Source organism: Mesoplodon densirostris, chromosome 4 (assembly GCF_025265405.1).
Source record: "Mesoplodon densirostris isolate mMesDen1 chromosome 4, mMesDen1 primary haplotype, whole genome shotgun sequence".
NCBI lineage: Eukaryota > Metazoa > Chordata > Mammalia > Artiodactyla > Ziphiidae > Mesoplodon > Mesoplodon densirostris.
Window position 1 is genome coordinate 129,165,599 of NC_082664.1, and position 19,754 is coordinate 129,185,352.

Consider the following 19,754-nt stretch of genomic DNA (forward strand, 5'->3'; position numbering starts at 1 on the left):
CTCAACTGAGAACAACTACTGAGGGAGAGCTCAGCGAATCCTTTGACATGAGTTAACATATCAAGGTAAGATTATTATCAAGTAATATAGTGTCATTAACAGCAACAATACCTCTTTATCAAATAACATATCTTTTAGAAAACAGATTAAAATATTTTAAAAAGTCCAACTGAAAAATCATAGAAAAACTGATTTTTGTATGGCGATCACATACTACAGAACATCTCTCCTTTACTGCTACTATACAGGCTTCCTTTGCCACACAGCTCCTTTATTTTATTTTATTATTATTTTTTTTTTGCGTTACGTGGGCCTCTCACTGTTGTGGCCTCTCCCGTTGCGGAGCACAGGCTCCGGACGTGCAGGCTCAGCGGCCATGGCTCACGGGCCCAGCCGCTCCGTGGCATGTGGGATCCTCCCAGACGGGGGCACGAACCCGTGTCCCCTGCATCAGCAGGCAGACTCTCAACCACTGCGCCATCAGGGAAGCCCAGATCCTTTATTTTAAAAAGTCATTTTCCTTAAAAGAAAATTCTCTTCTTATGTATACCCCATCTAGACTAATGGTACTACCATTTACCCCCTCACCGCAGCCAGAAACCAAAGTTTATCTTAGACTTCTTTCTCTCACCCTTCACATCCAATCAAATCACCAAGTCCTACAGACTTTATCTCCTAAACATTTCAAACATCTGTTCCTTTCTTTCCAACTCAACTGCCAGAGCATTGTTGCTGGCCTCCATCATGCCTCCACCTGGACAATCACGATAATTTCCTAACTCATCTACTTGTTTTCAGGTTTGCCTCATCCAGTCCATCTTTCCTGCTGCTGCCAGAACAATCTTTCTAAAATGTGTATCTTATTATCTTATTACATCACTTACATGATTGCCTTCAGAATACAAGTCAAATTCTTTCACATAGCATTTAAGGCTTTTCATATATCAACCAGTGCCTGCCCCTCAATTTATTGTCACCACCGTTAAGTGAACAACTACTATGTGCCAAGCTATATGCTAGGACACTGGAGACAACAAGGTGAGCTGACATAGACGGTGACCTAAAGGAACTACATGTGAACATATAATTACCAAAAAAAAAAAAAAGGTTAAAAATGTAAATAGAAATATGAACACAGTAGCCCAGAGAAGGAAGTAATTAATCCTGTCAGGGAGGAAATGGGTTGAGGTCAGAGAAGACTCTACAGGAGACAGGGACACCTGAGCTCTTTCAAAGAATGAATAGAGCTCTCATGGGGGACGAAAGCATGGAGACATAGGAAGGTATATTGAGGAAGATATAAATTCTGCTTTCTTCAGGGATTGCCTTTTTTTTTGAAGGTTTCTTCACTCTCCCCACCCTGCCTCCAGCCAAGCTGAGTTAGAAGTGAGATCCCTTCCTTTATGCATTCCTTTGGTCATATGATAATTATCACGGTTGGGTTTTCTTGTCTCAGTCTCTTCTAGCACGCTTAAAATGTTCAAGAGGGGATGGAATATCTTGTTAAAACTCCAGATCCTTAATCTTTAGCACAGTGCCTGGCACATGACAGATGGTCAATAAATACTTGCTGAATGTGTGATTATATAATATTCCGAGTAATAACGTCTTAAATTAGGAGATAATTTGCCCCCTGGTTCATAAAGTACACTGGATAACAAACTATGAAACCATTCAACATATTGCAGAAAGATAGCAAGGTTGTAACGCTACAGCAGATTCCTTCTAGATCAAGCAGACTGCTTTCTCTCTAAGCCTGGGTTTACTTATAGGTAAAATGAAGGTGTCACATTAAGTGACTGAATCTACCTACATAAAACCTTGCATCTGTCCCCACCCCTCTTGTCTCATTCCACTGGCATTTCCTAGAACAGATTTTAAAAATATATCCAACCTGGATGACAAGTGTCTCCTTACTAGACTTCCCACCTTCAGTCTCTTCACCGCATTCCATCTTCCACATTGCTGCCAGATTCATTTTCTGGCTCCGATGACCTTCAAAACACCCCTCCCCGATCCCACAACAGACTAGAGAAAAAAGTCTTACCTCTGTAGCCTATCACTCAAAGCTATCTACCATCTGACCACAACATACCTTTCCATTCAACAAAGTGGTTTGCTATTATTCTCCATACTGGCCCATGACTTTCCACCTCACATTACTCCCTCTCCCTTAGAATATGCTTTCCTACCATGGAAGTAGGAAGACTTGAACAGCAACCCCAATTCTACCATTTACTAACTGACAGTACACAAGTTATCTTAACTCTGAGTCTTAAGTTCTCTCATATCTAAAAGAGGAGTAAAGATACCTTGCTTGGTATCAAGTTGTTGTGAGGATTAGAAAATAACATATGTAATAGGTCTGGCACATAATAACTGATCAAAAAGTGATAGATTTTATCATTAATATGCTTCAAGGCTAATTCAAAAGCCACATTCCTAAGATGTTCAACATTGCTAATTGTTAGAGAAATGCAAATCACACCTACAATGAACTACCACCTCACACCAGTCAGAATGGCCATCATTAAAAAGTCTACAAATAACAAATGCTGGAGAGGGTATGGAGAAAAAGGAACCCTCCTACACTGTTGGTGGGAATTTAAGTTGATGCAGCCACTATTCAAAACAGTATGAGGTTCCTCAGAAACCTAAAAACAGAATTACCATATAATTCAGCAATCCCACTCCTGGGCACATACCTGGACAAAACCATAATTCAAAAAGATACATGCACTCCTATGTTCATAGCAGCACTATTTACAATAGCCAAGATGTGGAAACAACCTAAATGTCCATTGACAGATGAGTGGATAAAGATGTGGTACATACATACAATGGAATACTACTCAGCCATAAAAAGAGCAAAATAATGCCATTTGCAGCAACATGGATGCAACTAGAGATTATCATACTAAGTGAAGTCAGAAAGAGAAAGACAAATACCGTATGATATCACTTTTATGTGGAATCTAAAATGTGGCACAAGTGAACCTATCTACAAAACAGAAACAGACTCACAGACATAGAGAACAGACTTGTGGTTGCCAAGGGGGAGGATGGGTGAGGGAGGGATGGACTGGGAGTTTGGGGTTAGTAGATGCAAACTATTACATATATTGGGTTGGCCCAAAAGTTCGTTCCGGTTGTCCCCTAACATCGTACGAAAAACCCGAATGAACTTTTTGGCCAACCCAATAGAATGGATAAACAACAAGGTCCTACTGTACAGCACAGGGAACTATATTCGATATCCTGGGATAAACCATAATGGAAAAGAATATAAAAAAGAATGGGGTTTCCCTGGTGGTGCAGTGGTTGAGAGTCCGCCTGCCGATGCAGGGGACATGGGTTCGTGCCCCGGTCCGGGAGGATCCCACATGCCGCAGAGCGGCTGGGCCCGTGAGCCATGGCCGCTGAGCCTGCGTGTCTGGAGCCTGTGCTCCGAACGGGAGAGCCCACAACAGTGAGAGGCCCGCATACCGCGCAAAAAAAAAAAGAATGGATATATGTGTATAACCGAGTCACTCTGCTATATAACCAAAATTAACACAACATTGTAAATCAACTATACTTCAATAAAAAATAAATTTTAAAAAATATATAGGGACTTCCCTGGTGGCGCAGTGGATAAGAATCTGCCTGCCAAAGCAGAGGACACGGGTTCAAGCCCTGGTTCGGGAAAATCGCACATGCTGCGGAGCAACTAAGCCTGTGTGTCACAACTACTGAGCCTACACTCTGGAGCCCACAAGCCACAACTACTGAGCCTGAGTGTCACCACTACTGAAGCCCACACGCCTAGAGCCCGTGCTCCACAACAAGAGAAGCCACCACAATGAGAAGCCAGCTCACCGCAGCTAGAGAAAGCCCATGCACAGCAAGGAAGACCCATCGCAGCCAAAAATAAATAAACAAATAAATTTTAAAAAAATAAATATATATATAAACAGCTAGTAAATATTTGAAGAGATGATAAATGTCACCAGTGATCAGGAAAATTAAATGAAAATAACAAAATATGTTCTCACCCACTTTATTAGCAGAAATTAAATTGATTATTATTATAATTTTTTTTTTTTTTTTGGCTGTATTGGGTCTCTGTTGCTGCATGCGGGCTAAGCAGCTAGTGGGGGCTACTCTTCATTGCAGTGCCCGGGCTTCTCACTGGGTGGCTTCTCTTGTTGCAGAGCACAGGCTCTAGGCGCATGGGCTTCAGTAGTTGTGGCATTCGGGCTTAGTAGTTGTGGTTCGCGGGCTCTAGAGCACAGGCTCAGTAGTTGTGGCGCATGGGCTTAGTTGCTCCGCGGCATGTGGGATCTTCCTGGAGCAGGGCTAGAACCTCTGTCTCCTGCATTGGCAGGTGGATTCTTAACCACTGCGCCACCAGGGAAGCCCTAAATTGATTAATAACCAGTTTTGGTCAGGGTATTGGTATAGGAAGGATTCACACCATCGGTGGAATTTTAAATTATATCCCTCTTTAAGAATGGTAACTTACCAGTTTGTATCAAAGTTTAAATGTATGTATTTTAGACCCTTAAGTTCTACTTCTCAGAATCTATCCTGAAGAAATACTGAGTCCCCATAGGGAAAACAACAAAAAAAGCCACATTCTGAAGTCTTCCTCTCACCCGGAAGCAAACTTTCCCTCCTTTAAATTCCTTAGAGGCAGTCCTTACTTCTCTTAAGACAGTTATCTTTGCTTTTTATTTTGTATTTGGTTGTTTACAAATTTCGTTGTATACATATCTTATCTACCTAGTGGTCTTTCAAACATTCTGAGGACAGAACCCATGGCTGATTCACCTTTTTGTTTCTCTTAGTGTCTAAAACAATGTCTGATTTATGGTAGGCACTCAAGTATTTATTGATCTATAAATAATTAAGAAAATCTTAAGAGTTATATGTTCATTTTCAGATGTAAAGCTAAACATTAAAGAATTTACATAAATGCGCAAGAGTGTTAATATTCCCTTCGTCTCTTCAGGATAAGAAACAGAAAGCATGGGACTTCCCTGGTGGAGCAGTGGTTAAGAATCCGCCTGCCAATGCAGGGGACACGGGTTAGAGCCCTGCTCCTGGAAGATACCATATGCCGCAGAGCAACTAAGCCCATGCGCCACAACTACTGAGCCTGTGCTCTAGAACCCATAAGCCACAACTATTGAGCCTGTGTGCCACAGCTACTGAAGCCCATTTGCCTAGAGCCTGTGCTCTGCAACAAGAGAAGCCACCACAATGAGAAGCCTGTGCACCTCAACGAAGAGTAGCCCCCGCTCGCCGCAACCAGAGAAAGCCCGCATGCAGCAACAAAGACCCAACGCAGCCAAATAAATAAATAAATATATGTTTTAAACAATTTTAAAAAAGAAACAGAAAGCATAATGCTTCCTGGATTATTTAAAAATGAGCATGGCTGTCCTCAACTCATCAAGTGGGCACTTGATACCCATACCCAGGTTGCAAACAACTCTAAAGACAGTCTGTTCTGACCTAGAAACTCAAGTAAATATTCTAGTTTTCATGAGAATTCTGAAGATACATTCCCTGTCTCCTTCAAGTGAGCTGTGATGTTAAAGAACTGCTTAGGGTTGGGCTAGCTGTTGCAGACACACAGTTCCCCCCTTTGTTGGGTCTCAGATGCAGCCCTCACAATCCCTTAGGAATCATTCATTTTAGGTCTATGAATTGGCAGGTTTTCTTAGTAAAACAGAGAGGACATTTTCACATAATTTAAAAGAGAATTTGGAGACTGCATTTTTCAATGCCAATGCCTGGTTTGAATACTATTATTTCCTTCATTCTCTATTTCTCATCTCTCAGACTTACAGACAATCCTTTGGTGATAGAAGCCGATGATTTCCAGACATGAAGTGATATATGCGATCTTCCTGAAGATCTGTATCGCATGGATACTCATATAAAAAGGATACAAGTAATACTCTCTTCCCCACTGGAAGACAGTAATTCTTTTGCTGATGTCAATTTGTAGGCACCCTGCAGTAGAACTGCCTCAGCGTAATTCCTTAAATACAGGATCTTGGCTATTACAAAAGCCGTAAGATCAAATGGACTAAAAGGTCAGTAAGCTGGCAGGAGAAGAATGGATTCAGTACAAAAGAAGTAGAATAATCAATGACCTCAGAGGTTTCAGACAAATCACATTTTCTATTGAAGGCAGAGATATAAATAGCACAAACACAATACAGACACATAGAAACAAAAGCCACCAACTCAACTTTCTGTTTGACAACTTGTTAGGTCTAGAGAACTGTTCAAACCACAGCTGCTAATGGTTATGGATTTGGCAATCAAAATGTCTTTGTTAAAAAAAAGGTTTTAACTGCCTTACTATTGAGGTTACAAACCACAGCCTTGATGCATTGTTGCAGTCAACATCCTCCCTGCTGTTTTTGAGAGCTTACATCTGCTGCTGGCAGATAAAACCCTGGCAAGGCATGGGCTTCTTCCAGGGGAGTACAGGAGAAGTTTTAACTAGATGGCTCTCATCTACCTTTCTTTCCTGAGTTGAGCCTACAGCCTTTGCTGTATCATTCCTACCTTGTTTAGGTAGATCCCCTGCCATTACTCAGGAGGACTGATGGTCTAGCAGGATTTTTTTCTGGCACATATCAGCCATGCCAGCCATACTACTTTTAGAAGATAAAAGGAAGATGAGTTCTTAGCTCAAGGGAAAGCACTTTAAGCACATATTTTTAAAGCCACTTATAGAGTGGTGCACTTGATTTTAAACAACCACTAATAAAACCTTTTCGGTTATTTTTTTTTAAAGGAACTAAATGATCACACTATGCCAAAAATAGTGAGGGCTTAGTATATTTTAACTTATCAAAGAAAGGCCAAGAATGCAAGGTCAGGAAGTAAATTACTGAGTTTCTTTGGGGAAGGAAAAAGTTAGGAACAAGATGGAGAATTAAAACATGGTTCCAAGTCACACAGGAGATTAGTTTCAGTTGAAATAAAAATTACTAGATCCACACTGGTTTTCAAAGAAAATATGGGACTTCCTTGGTAGTCCAGAGGTTACGACTCTGCACTTCCACTTCAGGAGGCACGGGTTCTATCCCTGCTCAGGGAACTAAGATCCTGCAGGCCCCACAGTGCAGCCAAAAAAGGAAAAGAAAAAAAAAAAAGGAAAATGCAATTCAGCTGGGTGATGAGGAATGAGTGTGAAGATGCAGAAAGAAGACATAAGTCAGGAAACTGTTTCCTGGATCATTCTCCCTCAGTGAACCGACCTATGAGGACAAAAAAACCCAAACATACTTAGGCTAGCACTTGCTAACTATATATATACACCACAAGATACCAGTATGCAAATATGTTGGGGGGGGCTGTTGTGGTCAGAAAGGTATGAGAACACTGCATATTACATTCACCAGATAAATCAGAGAATTGTATCAGAGTCAAAATGCACACCAGCACATTCAGGGCTCTGAGAAATTCTGCAGTAAACAAACAAATTTGTTTAATCCAAATAAATTTTCCAAATGTGTGTGTCAACAGAAACCCCTCACCCCCCTGTTTTTCCAGAGAACACCTATGCCATGGAATAGTTTGGGAAATGCTAGTCTAGGGGTATTACTCCTAAACTCTCAACTCATTCTTGAAAAAACGAGAATAACATTGGTAAAACAGACTAAGCAATCACAATTCTTACATCACAGAACCCTGGCTCAAACAGAGACAGGTAGATTACCAAAGGTGCTCGAGACATTTTCCAAAAGACATCCAAATACCAAAGCTACGACCTTTAAAAGTGGTAAGATCCTCACTCAATAAATAATCCCCAAATAGGGCTAATATCAATTCTGAATACATTCATGTGCTACTCTCAAACACAGAAAAGAAACAATGGGGAAAAGCCACAGAAAAGCTGACCATAGGGAAAATGGATATGGGGCTCCTGTTTGATGAAACCTCGTGGCTTTTGGCATTTTAGGATATTCTAATGTCATACACATCAGGGAAATTCATGAAGAGTTGCCAGGACCTCCAGCTGGGAGCATATGGGAGGATTCCTACACTTCTATGTGCTGCCCTCAGCATCCTCAGGATAAAAGACAGAATATAAGCTCAGGTAGGAGTATCATGCTGACCTGAAAGAGAGGTACCCTTGAGAAACCAAAAAGATTTGTTTTGTTAATTATATTTCTAATTCCCATAAGCCTTGTGGTACTCTATAGATTAGGATTACAGCCCCCTACCCTTCTCAACACAAATTTGTGGCAGAAAGAAGATTGTTTAACTGCCTAGAAATTGAATTCATTTGACCTCGTATCAAGTGGTGGTCTGCTTGATCAACAAATGAGAAAGTAGGGGAAGGCCCCTGGCCAAAACACCACCCACACTGCCAGATGCTCCTGGGTTCTCTTTTAGAATGCAAATATCCTCATAAGAAAGTATAATACATCAAGTGATACTAAGCTCTTCATGAGTCTCTGAAACTGTAAAGCCTACACCAATGTAAGGAATTTTTACAATTATTACTTCTAGAATGAAAAAAAGGGAGGAGAGGAAAGAAGACATTGAAAAAAATCAGCAAAAGGTCCATAGATAGACAGAATAGGCATAAGGGTGTGGAAAACAAAGGGCCTCCATGTATTTACACTTTTGCCTCGGTCTAGATCAGGTACTAAGAGCAGAACAAAAGGGTCAGAGTCAAAATTCACACTTTGTTATACAGCAGAAACTAACACACCATTGTAAAGCAATTATACTCCAATAAAGATATTTAAAAAAACACACAAAATTCACACCAAAACGCAAGCACTGTACTCATATACATAAAGTCCAAAACGCAAGCACTGTACTTATATACATAAAGTAATCAGAAAAGGGCTGAGGAGGCAATCCACAAGCAAATGAAAGACAGAAAACTAGAGGGACTTCCCTGGTGGTCCAGTGGTTAAGACTGTGCTCCCAGTGCAGATCCCTGGTCGGGGAACTAAGATCATGCATGCCACACGGCGCGGCATAAAAAAAAAAAGAGAGAGAGAGAGAGACAGAAAACTAGAGGGATAATAATTACTGGCTAAAACCCGTGAGGAACGAACAGAGGGAGTGAGATGGATGGGAATAGTATTTTGTTTTGTTTTGTTTTTTTAAAGCAGACACTGGGACTTCCCTGGTGGCGCAGTGGTTAAGAATCTGCCTGCAGGGCTTCCCTGGTGGCACAGTGGTTGAGAATCTGCCTGCTAATGCAGGGGACACGGATTCAAGCCCTGGTCTGGGAGGATCCCACATGCCGCGGAGCAGCTAGGCCTGTGAGCCACAACTACTGAAGCCCGCGTGTCTGGAGCCCATGCTAAGCGACAAGAGAAGCCACTGCAACGAGAGGCCTGCACACCGCAACGAAGAGTAGGCTCCGCTCACCGCAACGAGAGAAAGCCTGCGTGCAGCAACGAAGACCTAATGCAGCCATAAATAAATAAATAAATAAATAAATAAATAAATAAATAAATACACCTATTTAAAAAAAAGTAGACACTAATAGCAGTAATGGAAGGCACAGAAGAGTCTGCAAAGCAAAGAATTTACTGAGAAAATTAAGCTGAAGAATATGTTCTTAAGCACAGTGATGGAACCGCTATTGCGTAAAGTAACTGTTCAAAAAACAGGAAAACCATACTGTTAGGTAAGACTTTTTAGGCTTTAAGGATGGACTTTCCCACTTTGGATTCCTGCTAGACTAAACATAAGGCTCTAAATTTCAAGAATTTTCCAATTAAGCTAAAGTCCTTCAGCTCCCTCTGCTGTTCAAAAATGTACTCTAGTTACATCAGTTCAATCTTCAGTAATCAAAATAAATAAAAATACATATATACAATATGTACATACAAACACACACACACACCCAAAGCTGGCATGGTCCAGGCAATCAGAGTTCAAACATACTTGTCTTTCATGAATTCTCTGGTCTGGACCAAACGTTCCAGAGTAAGTAGTAACAAATTCTACCATTCCCACTACCTAATTGAAATAATTCAAGGAATAATGAAGGATTTTTTTGCCAAGAGCAGAAGTTTTATTAAGGGATGAGGACTCTACACTATTAGCTGGATTATGGCAATAGCTTTTTAGGCAGAAATGTATATGTACCAGTCCTCCACACTCTAGGAACCAAAGCATCACTAAATTTTTTCCATTTCTCCCATGGTCTTTTCTCTCCCTAATATTCCCTCCTTAGAAGATTCTCCAAACATGTCTAAATTCAGTTTCTAGCTCCTTACTATCTACAGGATACTCTGAGTTGAAGGATCTACAGGTCAGCTACTGTGGCAAACAAAGCATCTGTCCCAGAGAAATACTCTTTACTCACCTGATTCTTAAATTGCTTCTGGGACAAGCAGTCAGTTAGGTCCACACAGCCCAGAAGACAACCTGATGGATAGTCATTGGGAAATTCCACATCTAAATCGAGAATAACGAAGGATTACATAAATTTCTTCTTTGTGACCCTGGAACTGACAAATCTGTCTTCAATTCTGAACGAATCACTTTCTCTATTATCTATTTATGGACATGAGGAAAACAATGAGGCTTTTTACTTGGCACAACTGTTTGTATTTTAGCAAAACATTTAGTGAGTAGCTGGCTTAGTCCACTATCCACATCCTAAACTATAGGAAAATTAGCCTCATACCATTGATGTTCAAGGACCCCACAACTTCACTCGAAACAAATTAATTCCACTATACCCAACTGGATCAGACTAGAGCTTGGTGGTGATGGGTTCTGGAAACAAGCTTGAGGTATCAAGAGAAAAACATAAAAATGCAGTTAAGAAACATAAGAATGTCAAAACGTGAATTTAAAAGAACCCAGGGACTTCCCTGGTGGTCCAGTGGTTAAGACTCTGCACTTCCACTGCAGAGGGCGTGGGCTTGATCCCTGGTCAGGGAACTAAGATCCTGAATGCTGCAGGTGCACATCCTCCCAAATAATAATAATAATAATAAAATAAATAAAAGAACCCAGTCATACCAGTCAAAACAGAAATGCATTTTTAAGGAAACATACACTTTTGATTCCTAAAGCTTGGTTTCTTAACTTTTAAAGGTGGTTCTGTAATTATCCTCTCATTTTACCTTCAAAACTACTGTATGGGCTGAATAAGAGGAAGGAAGCCAAGACATCCAAGGGTCAGAAGTGTTTTTTAGGATCCAAACTGACTGTTGGGGGTGACTGTCAAAACTCACTGCTTAAGTCAACCAACTTTGATCTGTCCAAATCCTATAGCAGATGTCTATTTGAGTCACTCCCAATAATAAAAAGTTTTATTTGCGGTTGTTCTTCCCAATCTAAAGATCTCAGAATTTACAGTAGTTATTTTACTCTCATGATAAAAAAATGTAGAAAATTAAGACTAGTTGGTTGATTTCTGGTGTTGGGAATGGATATTTTTATTTGTGCTGTTTGGTGAATTAATGTTTTGAACAGCTGTCCATGATTTGCTACTAAACAAACAAACAAACACAAAGTTTAAAGTCCCTTTCAGCCAAAAAAAAAAAAAAAAAACCACAGAAAAGCCACAGGAAGAAGGAGGTAAAGAAGATGAACATCAATGACTTCTCTCCACAAAGTAAGACTAAATTAGAAGAATACATGGCCGTTACCTTTCCCACGAAGGAGAAGATATGTAGTCTGGAGTTCTGAAACTTCTTGAGGAGAGGGTCTTTTGGCTGTGGCTGCTATCCAAAGTCGTCCTCTATGTGGGGTGTACCAGCTTCTGCCCTCCACCCTTAAACAAATACAAATTTAGTGGAAAGAATCTAAATTTTAGTGTCTTGGAAGATCTTATAACGTACAGCAAATTATCCAGTTGAACCAAGAGATCTATAGATGATACCTCACCAAAAAGGGTATTTTTCGTAAAAAAACATTTTTCCTACAATACCTTTCACTTGAGTATAAACCCTGTTCTCTAGTTTTCCCCATCATCGGAACAAAGGCAATTCATCTCTCTCAGTTCCTATTTTTTTACTTGATCTCTGTAACTCAGAAATGAAGCTTTCACTAGCCTTGGGACTTCTACAATCCAAATCTTCTATTTTCAAGGCATCCAAGTTGTCCCACAAAAATGAAAATCCTTGCCTTTGAGTCATGAAAGATTTTGTTCATTGTTCTCCAACCTGACAGAAAAATCCTCACCCACACATAACTCCCTAAGAATAGTACTTTCATAATTACTATTTAATAGAATTTAAGTAAATAAAAATGCTTATCATCTTTACTCTAAATTGCAACCATTCATTTATATTTTCTAAGTATTTTATAAAGGGTTATGTTCTTTGCAGATAATTAAACAACCCGTTACCTAGTCTGAAAGAATCTTTAAGTAGAATAACAAAATGCAATCAAGAGAATGTATTGCTGCCTACTTTCCAAGGATTACAAAAAGATGTTTCTCCTTTAGTTCCTACAAAATGAAATAAAGTAGCTTGATAATATAACCCTATTATACTTGCCTTATAATGGGAAACGGAATTTCTCATACCCTTAGTTTTCCAATATAGATGAATTGGAAGAGTACAGGCACACAGTGCGTACTCAATAAATGAGGAATTAATCAATATATTTCTCCCTCTACACCAAATGAGCCACAGGGTTACTGGGAAAACGTTCTCACAAATGTGGCAGAACCACCCACTTTCTTTCTGTGGGATTAGTGATTGTGGGCTGGATGCTGTTCATCCTGTTCTTTTCAGTGAGAAAATCTGGATAACACAGATCCAAAACAGGACGAGAGAAATGTAAACATTCTGATTCCCTCTGCAGAAAGCAAGCTGTTTAGTTTTCTACTTTGGAAAAGGAAGACACCTCAACTGCAGAGAACTGAATGAGAAGAATAGACATCTGAGGGCCCAGGTGCCCTGGAGCAGAAGCAGATTCACATACACTTGTTGTAATGCCACTACATACATGGATTATGAAACACTTAGGAGCCAAAGAAAGCCTGACCTTGAAGAGGGGAGAAAAATGGTAACACACCTTCACGAAGGAGGCAAATCTCAACTAACCATGGAAACCACCAAAGTAGAAATGATTGTTCCTAAATTCTGATAATAAATTTTCTTTCAGGAAATAGAGAAATGACTGGGGCTTACAAAGTAAGAGTGGAAAAAGCACTCTGAAAACCTGAACTCTAGTTCCATCTCTGCCACTAACTAGCTTTGTAATTCATAGCAAGCTCCCTTGCCTTTGCCTGCTTAGGTGTTCAAGATTGTAATAATACTGGTCTGATCTACTTCAATACAGCTACTGCTTTGAAAACTGTAAAATTCTATTTAAATATAAATACGTAAGGCATTATTATTGTTATGAGTTAGGACACTTCCAGGGATATAAAATTCTAAGAGATAAAATAAGAAGGAAAAAAGAGGTATCTGCATCCACACATTCGTTGCAGCATTATTTACAATAGCCAAAACATGGACATCATGTAAATGTCCATCAGTGAATGGATGGATAAAGAAAATGGATGAAGATTATTCAGCTATAAAAGAAAATGAAATCTTGCCATTTGCAGCAATATGGATCAACCTTGAAGTATTATGCTAAGTGAAATAAGTCAGAGAAAGATAAATACTTTATGATCTTACATGTGGAATCTGAAAAAAACAAACTCATAAATATGGAGAACAGACTGGATGAAGGTAGTCAAAAGGTACAAACTTCTAATTATAAGATAAATAAATTCTGGGGATGTAATGTACAGCACGGTGACTACAGTTAACAATACTGTATTGTATAGTTGAAAGTTGCTAAGAGACTAGATCTTAAAAGTTCTCATCACAAGAAACAAAAAATTTGTAACTATGCAAGGTGATGATGTTAACCAAATTTATTGTGGTGATCATTTTTGCAATATATACATATATATGTAATCATTATATTGTACACCCTGATGATGTTATATATCAATTATATCTCAATAAAACTGAGAAAACAAGGGAAAACGAACATGTAATGATAAGTGAAAGAAGAAAAACATAAACGTAAATATATATTATGACCTCATTATGTAACAATTTGCACAGGAAAAAGAATATAAATAAATACTCCAAAATGCTAATGGTAGCTGTTTCTAGGTGGTAGAATTATAGATGTTATCTCTTTATCTAGCTGCTTTTCTGTATTTATCAATTTTCTATTTACATTTATAAAAGCAAAGGAAAGAACTAGTTTTTAAAAGTTGCATTGAGAAGAAACATATGAAACCATGGAATAGTACAACAATAGTACAACATGTACAACGACTTAACTTTATAATACCTCTACTTATCCCTCACTACTTCCCCCACTTTTTGTAGAAAAGGAATTTGTGGTAAAATAGCTTCTCAATATGGTTACTCAGATTAAAAGACAGATGTATAGATAGAAAAACAAAATCACAGTTAGGCTGGTGTCTTTAAAAAACTAATAAATAGGCATAAAAACTTTGAATTTCCCATAGGATCAAACCATTAAGGTTGCTGAGTGATATATTATTGTACAAAGGCAAAGCCAAGAGAAGTTTTCTCAATAGACTTCCTTCCAAAGATGAAAAAACTTATGTTCTATTCTTTATTATGACTAGGATCCTTAGTCCTTCTAACCTCAGTTCTTTTTTAAGCTATTCAGTAAAGAACAAGTCCATAACATGAATACACTGCTTAAAGTTCTATGTGCTGCAGAGTATTATAAATCACCGCTAGATTACTTTCATGGTAAGGTGTTACCTGCCATACTGGGTTGAGTAGCATCCGTCCCAAATTTATGTCCTCCCAGATGAATTCCAGTCCATAATTCTATATCAAGTTTATGTAAAATCTTCCAAGATTCATTTCTGTCCTTTTTTTAAAAAAATTTTTTATTTTTTGGCTGCACCGCATGGCATGTGGGATCTTAGTTCCCTGGTCGAACCCACGCCCCCTGCAATGGAAGTACGTAGTCTTAACCACTGGACCTCCAGGGAAGTCCGCCTCATTTCTGCCCTTACCTTTTAATCCCTCTGACAAGCAGAGAAGCCCAAGGCTGATGCATAGAGAGGCACCAGCCACCATCAAAGCCTTCCTGAAATTCTTGGTCCTGGATTCGAAACTGATGCCGACATGAGCTGAACTCTAGTCCTGATCCTGCTGAATGGAAAGCCTTCTTCTGTGAGGCTGCACCCGTCTGATCTATCCACTATACAGGAAAGAAACCAAACATATAATTTTGTCTGACAAGGGAAAAATCTGGGGTAGGTATACAAAATGAGATGAATTCTAATATTAATGAATCGTACTGGAAACATTCTCTTAGAAAAATGTATCCCATCTTTGTCAGAAACAGGGTCAAAAAAGGTACAGAAGGTATAAATTCAGTAGGAGTCCCAGGTATGATAACATGGTCCCATCTTAAAGGATAGATAATGTTGAATTCTCCACACACAGCTTCCTAATTCCAGCAACCATCAGACCAAATAACTGGTCTGTAATTATTTCCACTTTAAAATGATTAATGATCCGTATTGGACAATTTCCCAATATAATTCTATCAGCCAAATGAAGGTTCAACATTTTGGTCCATACATTCTTCATGTGCTTAAGGGACAGGGTCACATACTGTTACCATGATAAAGCCAAACAGATGCTTTCGGGGGCAGCAGTTCTGACTATTGGATGCATGAAGTATTCTCTTATCCTGAAATGAACAACTTGTCCCCCAAAAGACAGGATGAAGCACTACTGAAACAAGGCTCCCATCATGTAAAGAGAACACAAAATTACAGGGTACAGATAATTACAGGAGACTAAAGAGTCTTGGCAGTAGTTCAGTCAGAGAATGACAAAGGGTAACATTTCTTCCAGAGCAAGAAGACTGAGTGTTCTGAAATCTATTTCTTTTTAAAAAAGGCTCTATTAGGATGATGAGGTTTAGAGTTAGTTGTGTTAATTTTTTGATGTTTTATTTAATAATTTATAGGGAAAACAAAAATACTAGAATGGTAGGCTAGAGACTCTAAGCAATCATTTAACCCCTAAAGGTTTCAGTTTTCTCAACTGTAAAATGATGGAGTTGGACTAAATGAATCTCTAAGAATCCTTCTGCAATAAAATTTTATGACTGTAATCAATTGTGTCATAGCTTAAAAAAACACAAACATTTACTGACTATTTAACTCAGTATATGTGAAAAGCATATAAAGTAGGGAGACATATAAAATATAAAAAAAGATATGGTTCTTGCTTTCAAGGAACTTACAATCCTATGAGAAGACAGACACATAAATAATTCTAAAACATAAAGCAGATTTGAGTAAATACTACACAGGGATTTAAGTCCTTAAGTGGGAACACAGAGGCAGAACTGATCCATTACAGGGGAAATAGGTGATTTCATAAAACTGTTGGTGTATGAACAATCCCGAGGCCCAAATTGTCTGTTCTATCTCTATTACAGTTCTTGTTTATACTACCTGTTTTTCTACTTCACAGCTACTTTCCTAACTTAATCTTACTGTCTTTCAATAACATTATATTAGAGCCTGCTAACTAGTCTCATCTCCATTTTTAGCCTCTAAGTAACTCTCTACTGCCTTACTAACTGCAACACTAAATTGGGCCCTCATCTTCCCACTGTGCTACCGCAATAACCTGTTTTATGGTCACGTGGCATGTGCGATCTTAGTTCCCCGACCAGGGATCAAACCTGTGCCCCATGCACTGGAAGCGTGGATTCTTAATCACTGGACCACCAGGGAAGTCCCTACTGCAATAATCTTCCTAGCAATTTCCCTGCTTCTGTCGTAGTCTTCCCTCTAATCCATTCTCTACATAGGCATGGAAGTCATGCCAATTGTCTGCTAAAGTTCTTCAAGGACTCTTCCTTGCCTACTGTAGAATAAAACTAAACTCCTTAGCATGAGACATAAGGACTTTCATGGTAAGATGTTACCTGCTATACTGGGTTGAGTAGCATCCGTCCCAAATTTATGTCCTCCCAGAACCTGTGAAATTGACCTTCTTTGGAAACAGATGTAATCAAGTTAAGATAAAGTCATACTGGATTAGGGTGGACTCCAATACAGTGACTGATATCCATATAAAAGGAGAAAACACACAGAGACAAAGACATACAGGGAAAAAGTCCATGTAAAGACAAAGGCAGAGTAAAGCTATGCAGCTGTAAACCAAGGGATGCCTGGGGCCATCAGAACCCCAAAGAGGCAAGGAAGCGTTCTCCCATAGACATTCGGAGGGCGTATGGCCCTGCCAACACCTTGATTTCAGTGTTGAGAACTGTGAGAGAATAAATTTGCTGTCATAAGCCAACCAGCTGTGGTATTTTGTTATGGCTGCCCTAGGAAACTAATACACTTACTAGCGCAGTTTAATTTCTAACAGTATTTAATTACTTGTGGTTCTCCCAACCTACAATGCTCTCAAGCTGCTGAGCCTTTCTACATGTTATATCACCTACCTAGAATTCCCTCCCCAAATTTGTCTGCTTGGAAATTCCTACTCATCCCTTAAGTCTCCTCTCAAAAACCATTTCTTTTGTGACTCCTCTGTGAGTTTATAATCTCTCTCCTAAACTCCTATTGTATCCATGACATGTGTCTATCATAGCAATTATCTTAAGGAACTGAAATTCTTTGTATTCAAACACATCTTCCCACTAAATTTGAAGTCCTTAAAAACTTCAAGGGCTCTTACCTTTTAATTTCCCAGCACCTAGCAAAGAACCTGGCACGTATACAGTGCTGAATGAGTATCTCCAGTTAAACTCCCTAAAGCACTGCTCTGATTGCATCTCTCTGCTCAAGAACATTCTATGATTCACATTTATTTACAAAATAAAAATGTGAAATCTTCCTAGCTAAACACTTAACTCTTTAGTGATCTGACTCTATCTACCTAACTACTCCATTTCTCATGATAATCCCTTTTTAAAATATTTATTTAATTTATTTTGAACTTTAAAGATCAGATTTGTTTGGAGAAAACAAAAAACCCCACAACCTAAAGGATGGGATTTTACATCTCAAGACCTCTCCCAGGTATGAAGTCTATAGATTACAAATCACTTTCATAGAAGATATTTTTGTACAAATTTTACATGTATTGAGGAGTGGGTCATAAATCCCTGTTTGTTTTAACAGGGTGGCAGGGTAGAGGAATGGGGGAAAAAACAGCTTTTTTGGACACATCTATTTGGAAGGAGCAGACATGAAGAGAGCAAACCCTACTTTTTCATCAGCTATAGCAAATGGTTTAAAAAAAAAATACCCTCTCAAACTTGGGTATCTCTAAAAGCCACTTCCTAGCTACTAGGCACTCCAAGCCAATTATTTAAAGTTACCTCACTTGGTGTGTCTTTTATGTCCACTGGGTAAATGATTCATTATGCTCACTGCTGCAGCACTCATAAACCAACACCCCTGCACGGCTGTAAAGGGTCTAACCTAGGACTGATGCAAGAAGAGACCAAGATGTCTTTTCTCTGCAGGTACCAATATTGCCTGTAAGGACACCATCTGTTGAGCTGACAGTACCAAGGTGCACATAAAAGCAGGCAAGTAAAGCTACTGTGTTGCAAGAGAAGCCAGGACCTTGTGAAATGTTCTTCTCCATTATCATTTATTCTCTCAAGGGATGCTAAAAAAAAAAACAGAACCAAAAAAACCACACATTGGTCTAGGCCACATTATAAATCCAAACATTGGTGTGGGATTTCACTTGGAGATAAGGAAACTTTTGTTTTTTAAAAAGCTCCCCAAACCCCAATCAAGGTTGTAAGAAAGGCTCCCAATTTAACCAACCTCGCTCACCACCTAAGACTGGTAATTCTAAAGTTTTCTGAGGTGTCAAAGGGGTCAAAGCAGCAGGAGCATGAATGGCTGGAGGGAAGGAGTGAGTGTCAAAACATGAAGGAGCCAAGATTTGCTTGAGAAAAAGCAATGATGATTCCTCATTGAACAGCTCCCAGGGGCTCTAGAGGATGCTTAGGAGGTCAAGTATGTGACTTACGCAGAAGCTGCCTGTGGGAAGGTAACAGGAAAGAGTAGCATGAGGAACATAAGACGATGACAAGAGTCTAAATTTTTAAAGCTTCAAGATTTCAACAGAATATGGATATATTTGAACTTTCAGAAGGGATAGTGTTTAAGAAAGGGTGAAACCAGGACACATAAAAGACCTGGGAATTCCCACAACCCCTAAGTGTTTCCTGCTCCAGGAGGTAAATGATTATGTGTTTACTGGAGGTCATACCATTTTCCCTATTACTGGTGCAAAATAATTCATCAAATCCCCAAGCTTCTTTTCAAACCATGATTTTCCCATTCATTTAGGTCACCAAACAGTCCTAGTCTTCAGTGGCCTTTAGACTCACTCCCACCTAGCCCCCTGGGGGGTACAAATGAAGGAACTCCCCCATAGGCTGGCCCTAGTAACTCAGAATTAAATAAGAGGAGGGGCTGGCAGCCTCCTGGAGACTAAAACAACATCAGAGACTAAACCTACCTTGCCGAGGATGGAGAATTTATTCAGATAATGTTTGAGAATTCATGTATGCCATAACTGGATAATAAGAATTAAAGGTAGAAACCCCACACTCTTCCTTATACCTGCCTGCTGCCCAATCAGATTCCAGACACTGCATCACTATCACTGCCATTTTGCTAAACGGAGGCCCCAGGCACTAATCACACAGGCAACTGCACGTGTCATAAAAACGCACCACAACTTTAAACGTAC

At 39.3% G+C, this 19,754-nt stretch overlaps 1 protein-coding gene across 3 annotated transcripts in view; it reads right to left on the reverse strand.

Moving 5' to 3' along the window:
* The window catches only part of TRIP4 (thyroid hormone receptor interactor 4), a 70,937-nt gene that overhangs the window by 22,560 nt on the left and 28,623 nt on the right, over window positions 1-19,754 (reverse strand). For all 3 annotated transcript variants that reach the window (XM_060097190.1, XM_060097188.1, XM_060097189.1), the window contains 3 exons: window positions 15,011-15,198; window positions 11,646-11,770; window positions 10,349-10,440 (listed from right to left, as the gene is read on the reverse strand). In XM_060097190.1, the coding sequence (XP_059953173.1) occupies window positions 10,349-10,440; window positions 11,646-11,770; window positions 15,011-15,198 (405 nt within the window). The remainder of the gene's footprint in view (window positions 1-10,348; window positions 10,441-11,645; window positions 11,771-15,010; window positions 15,199-19,754) is intronic.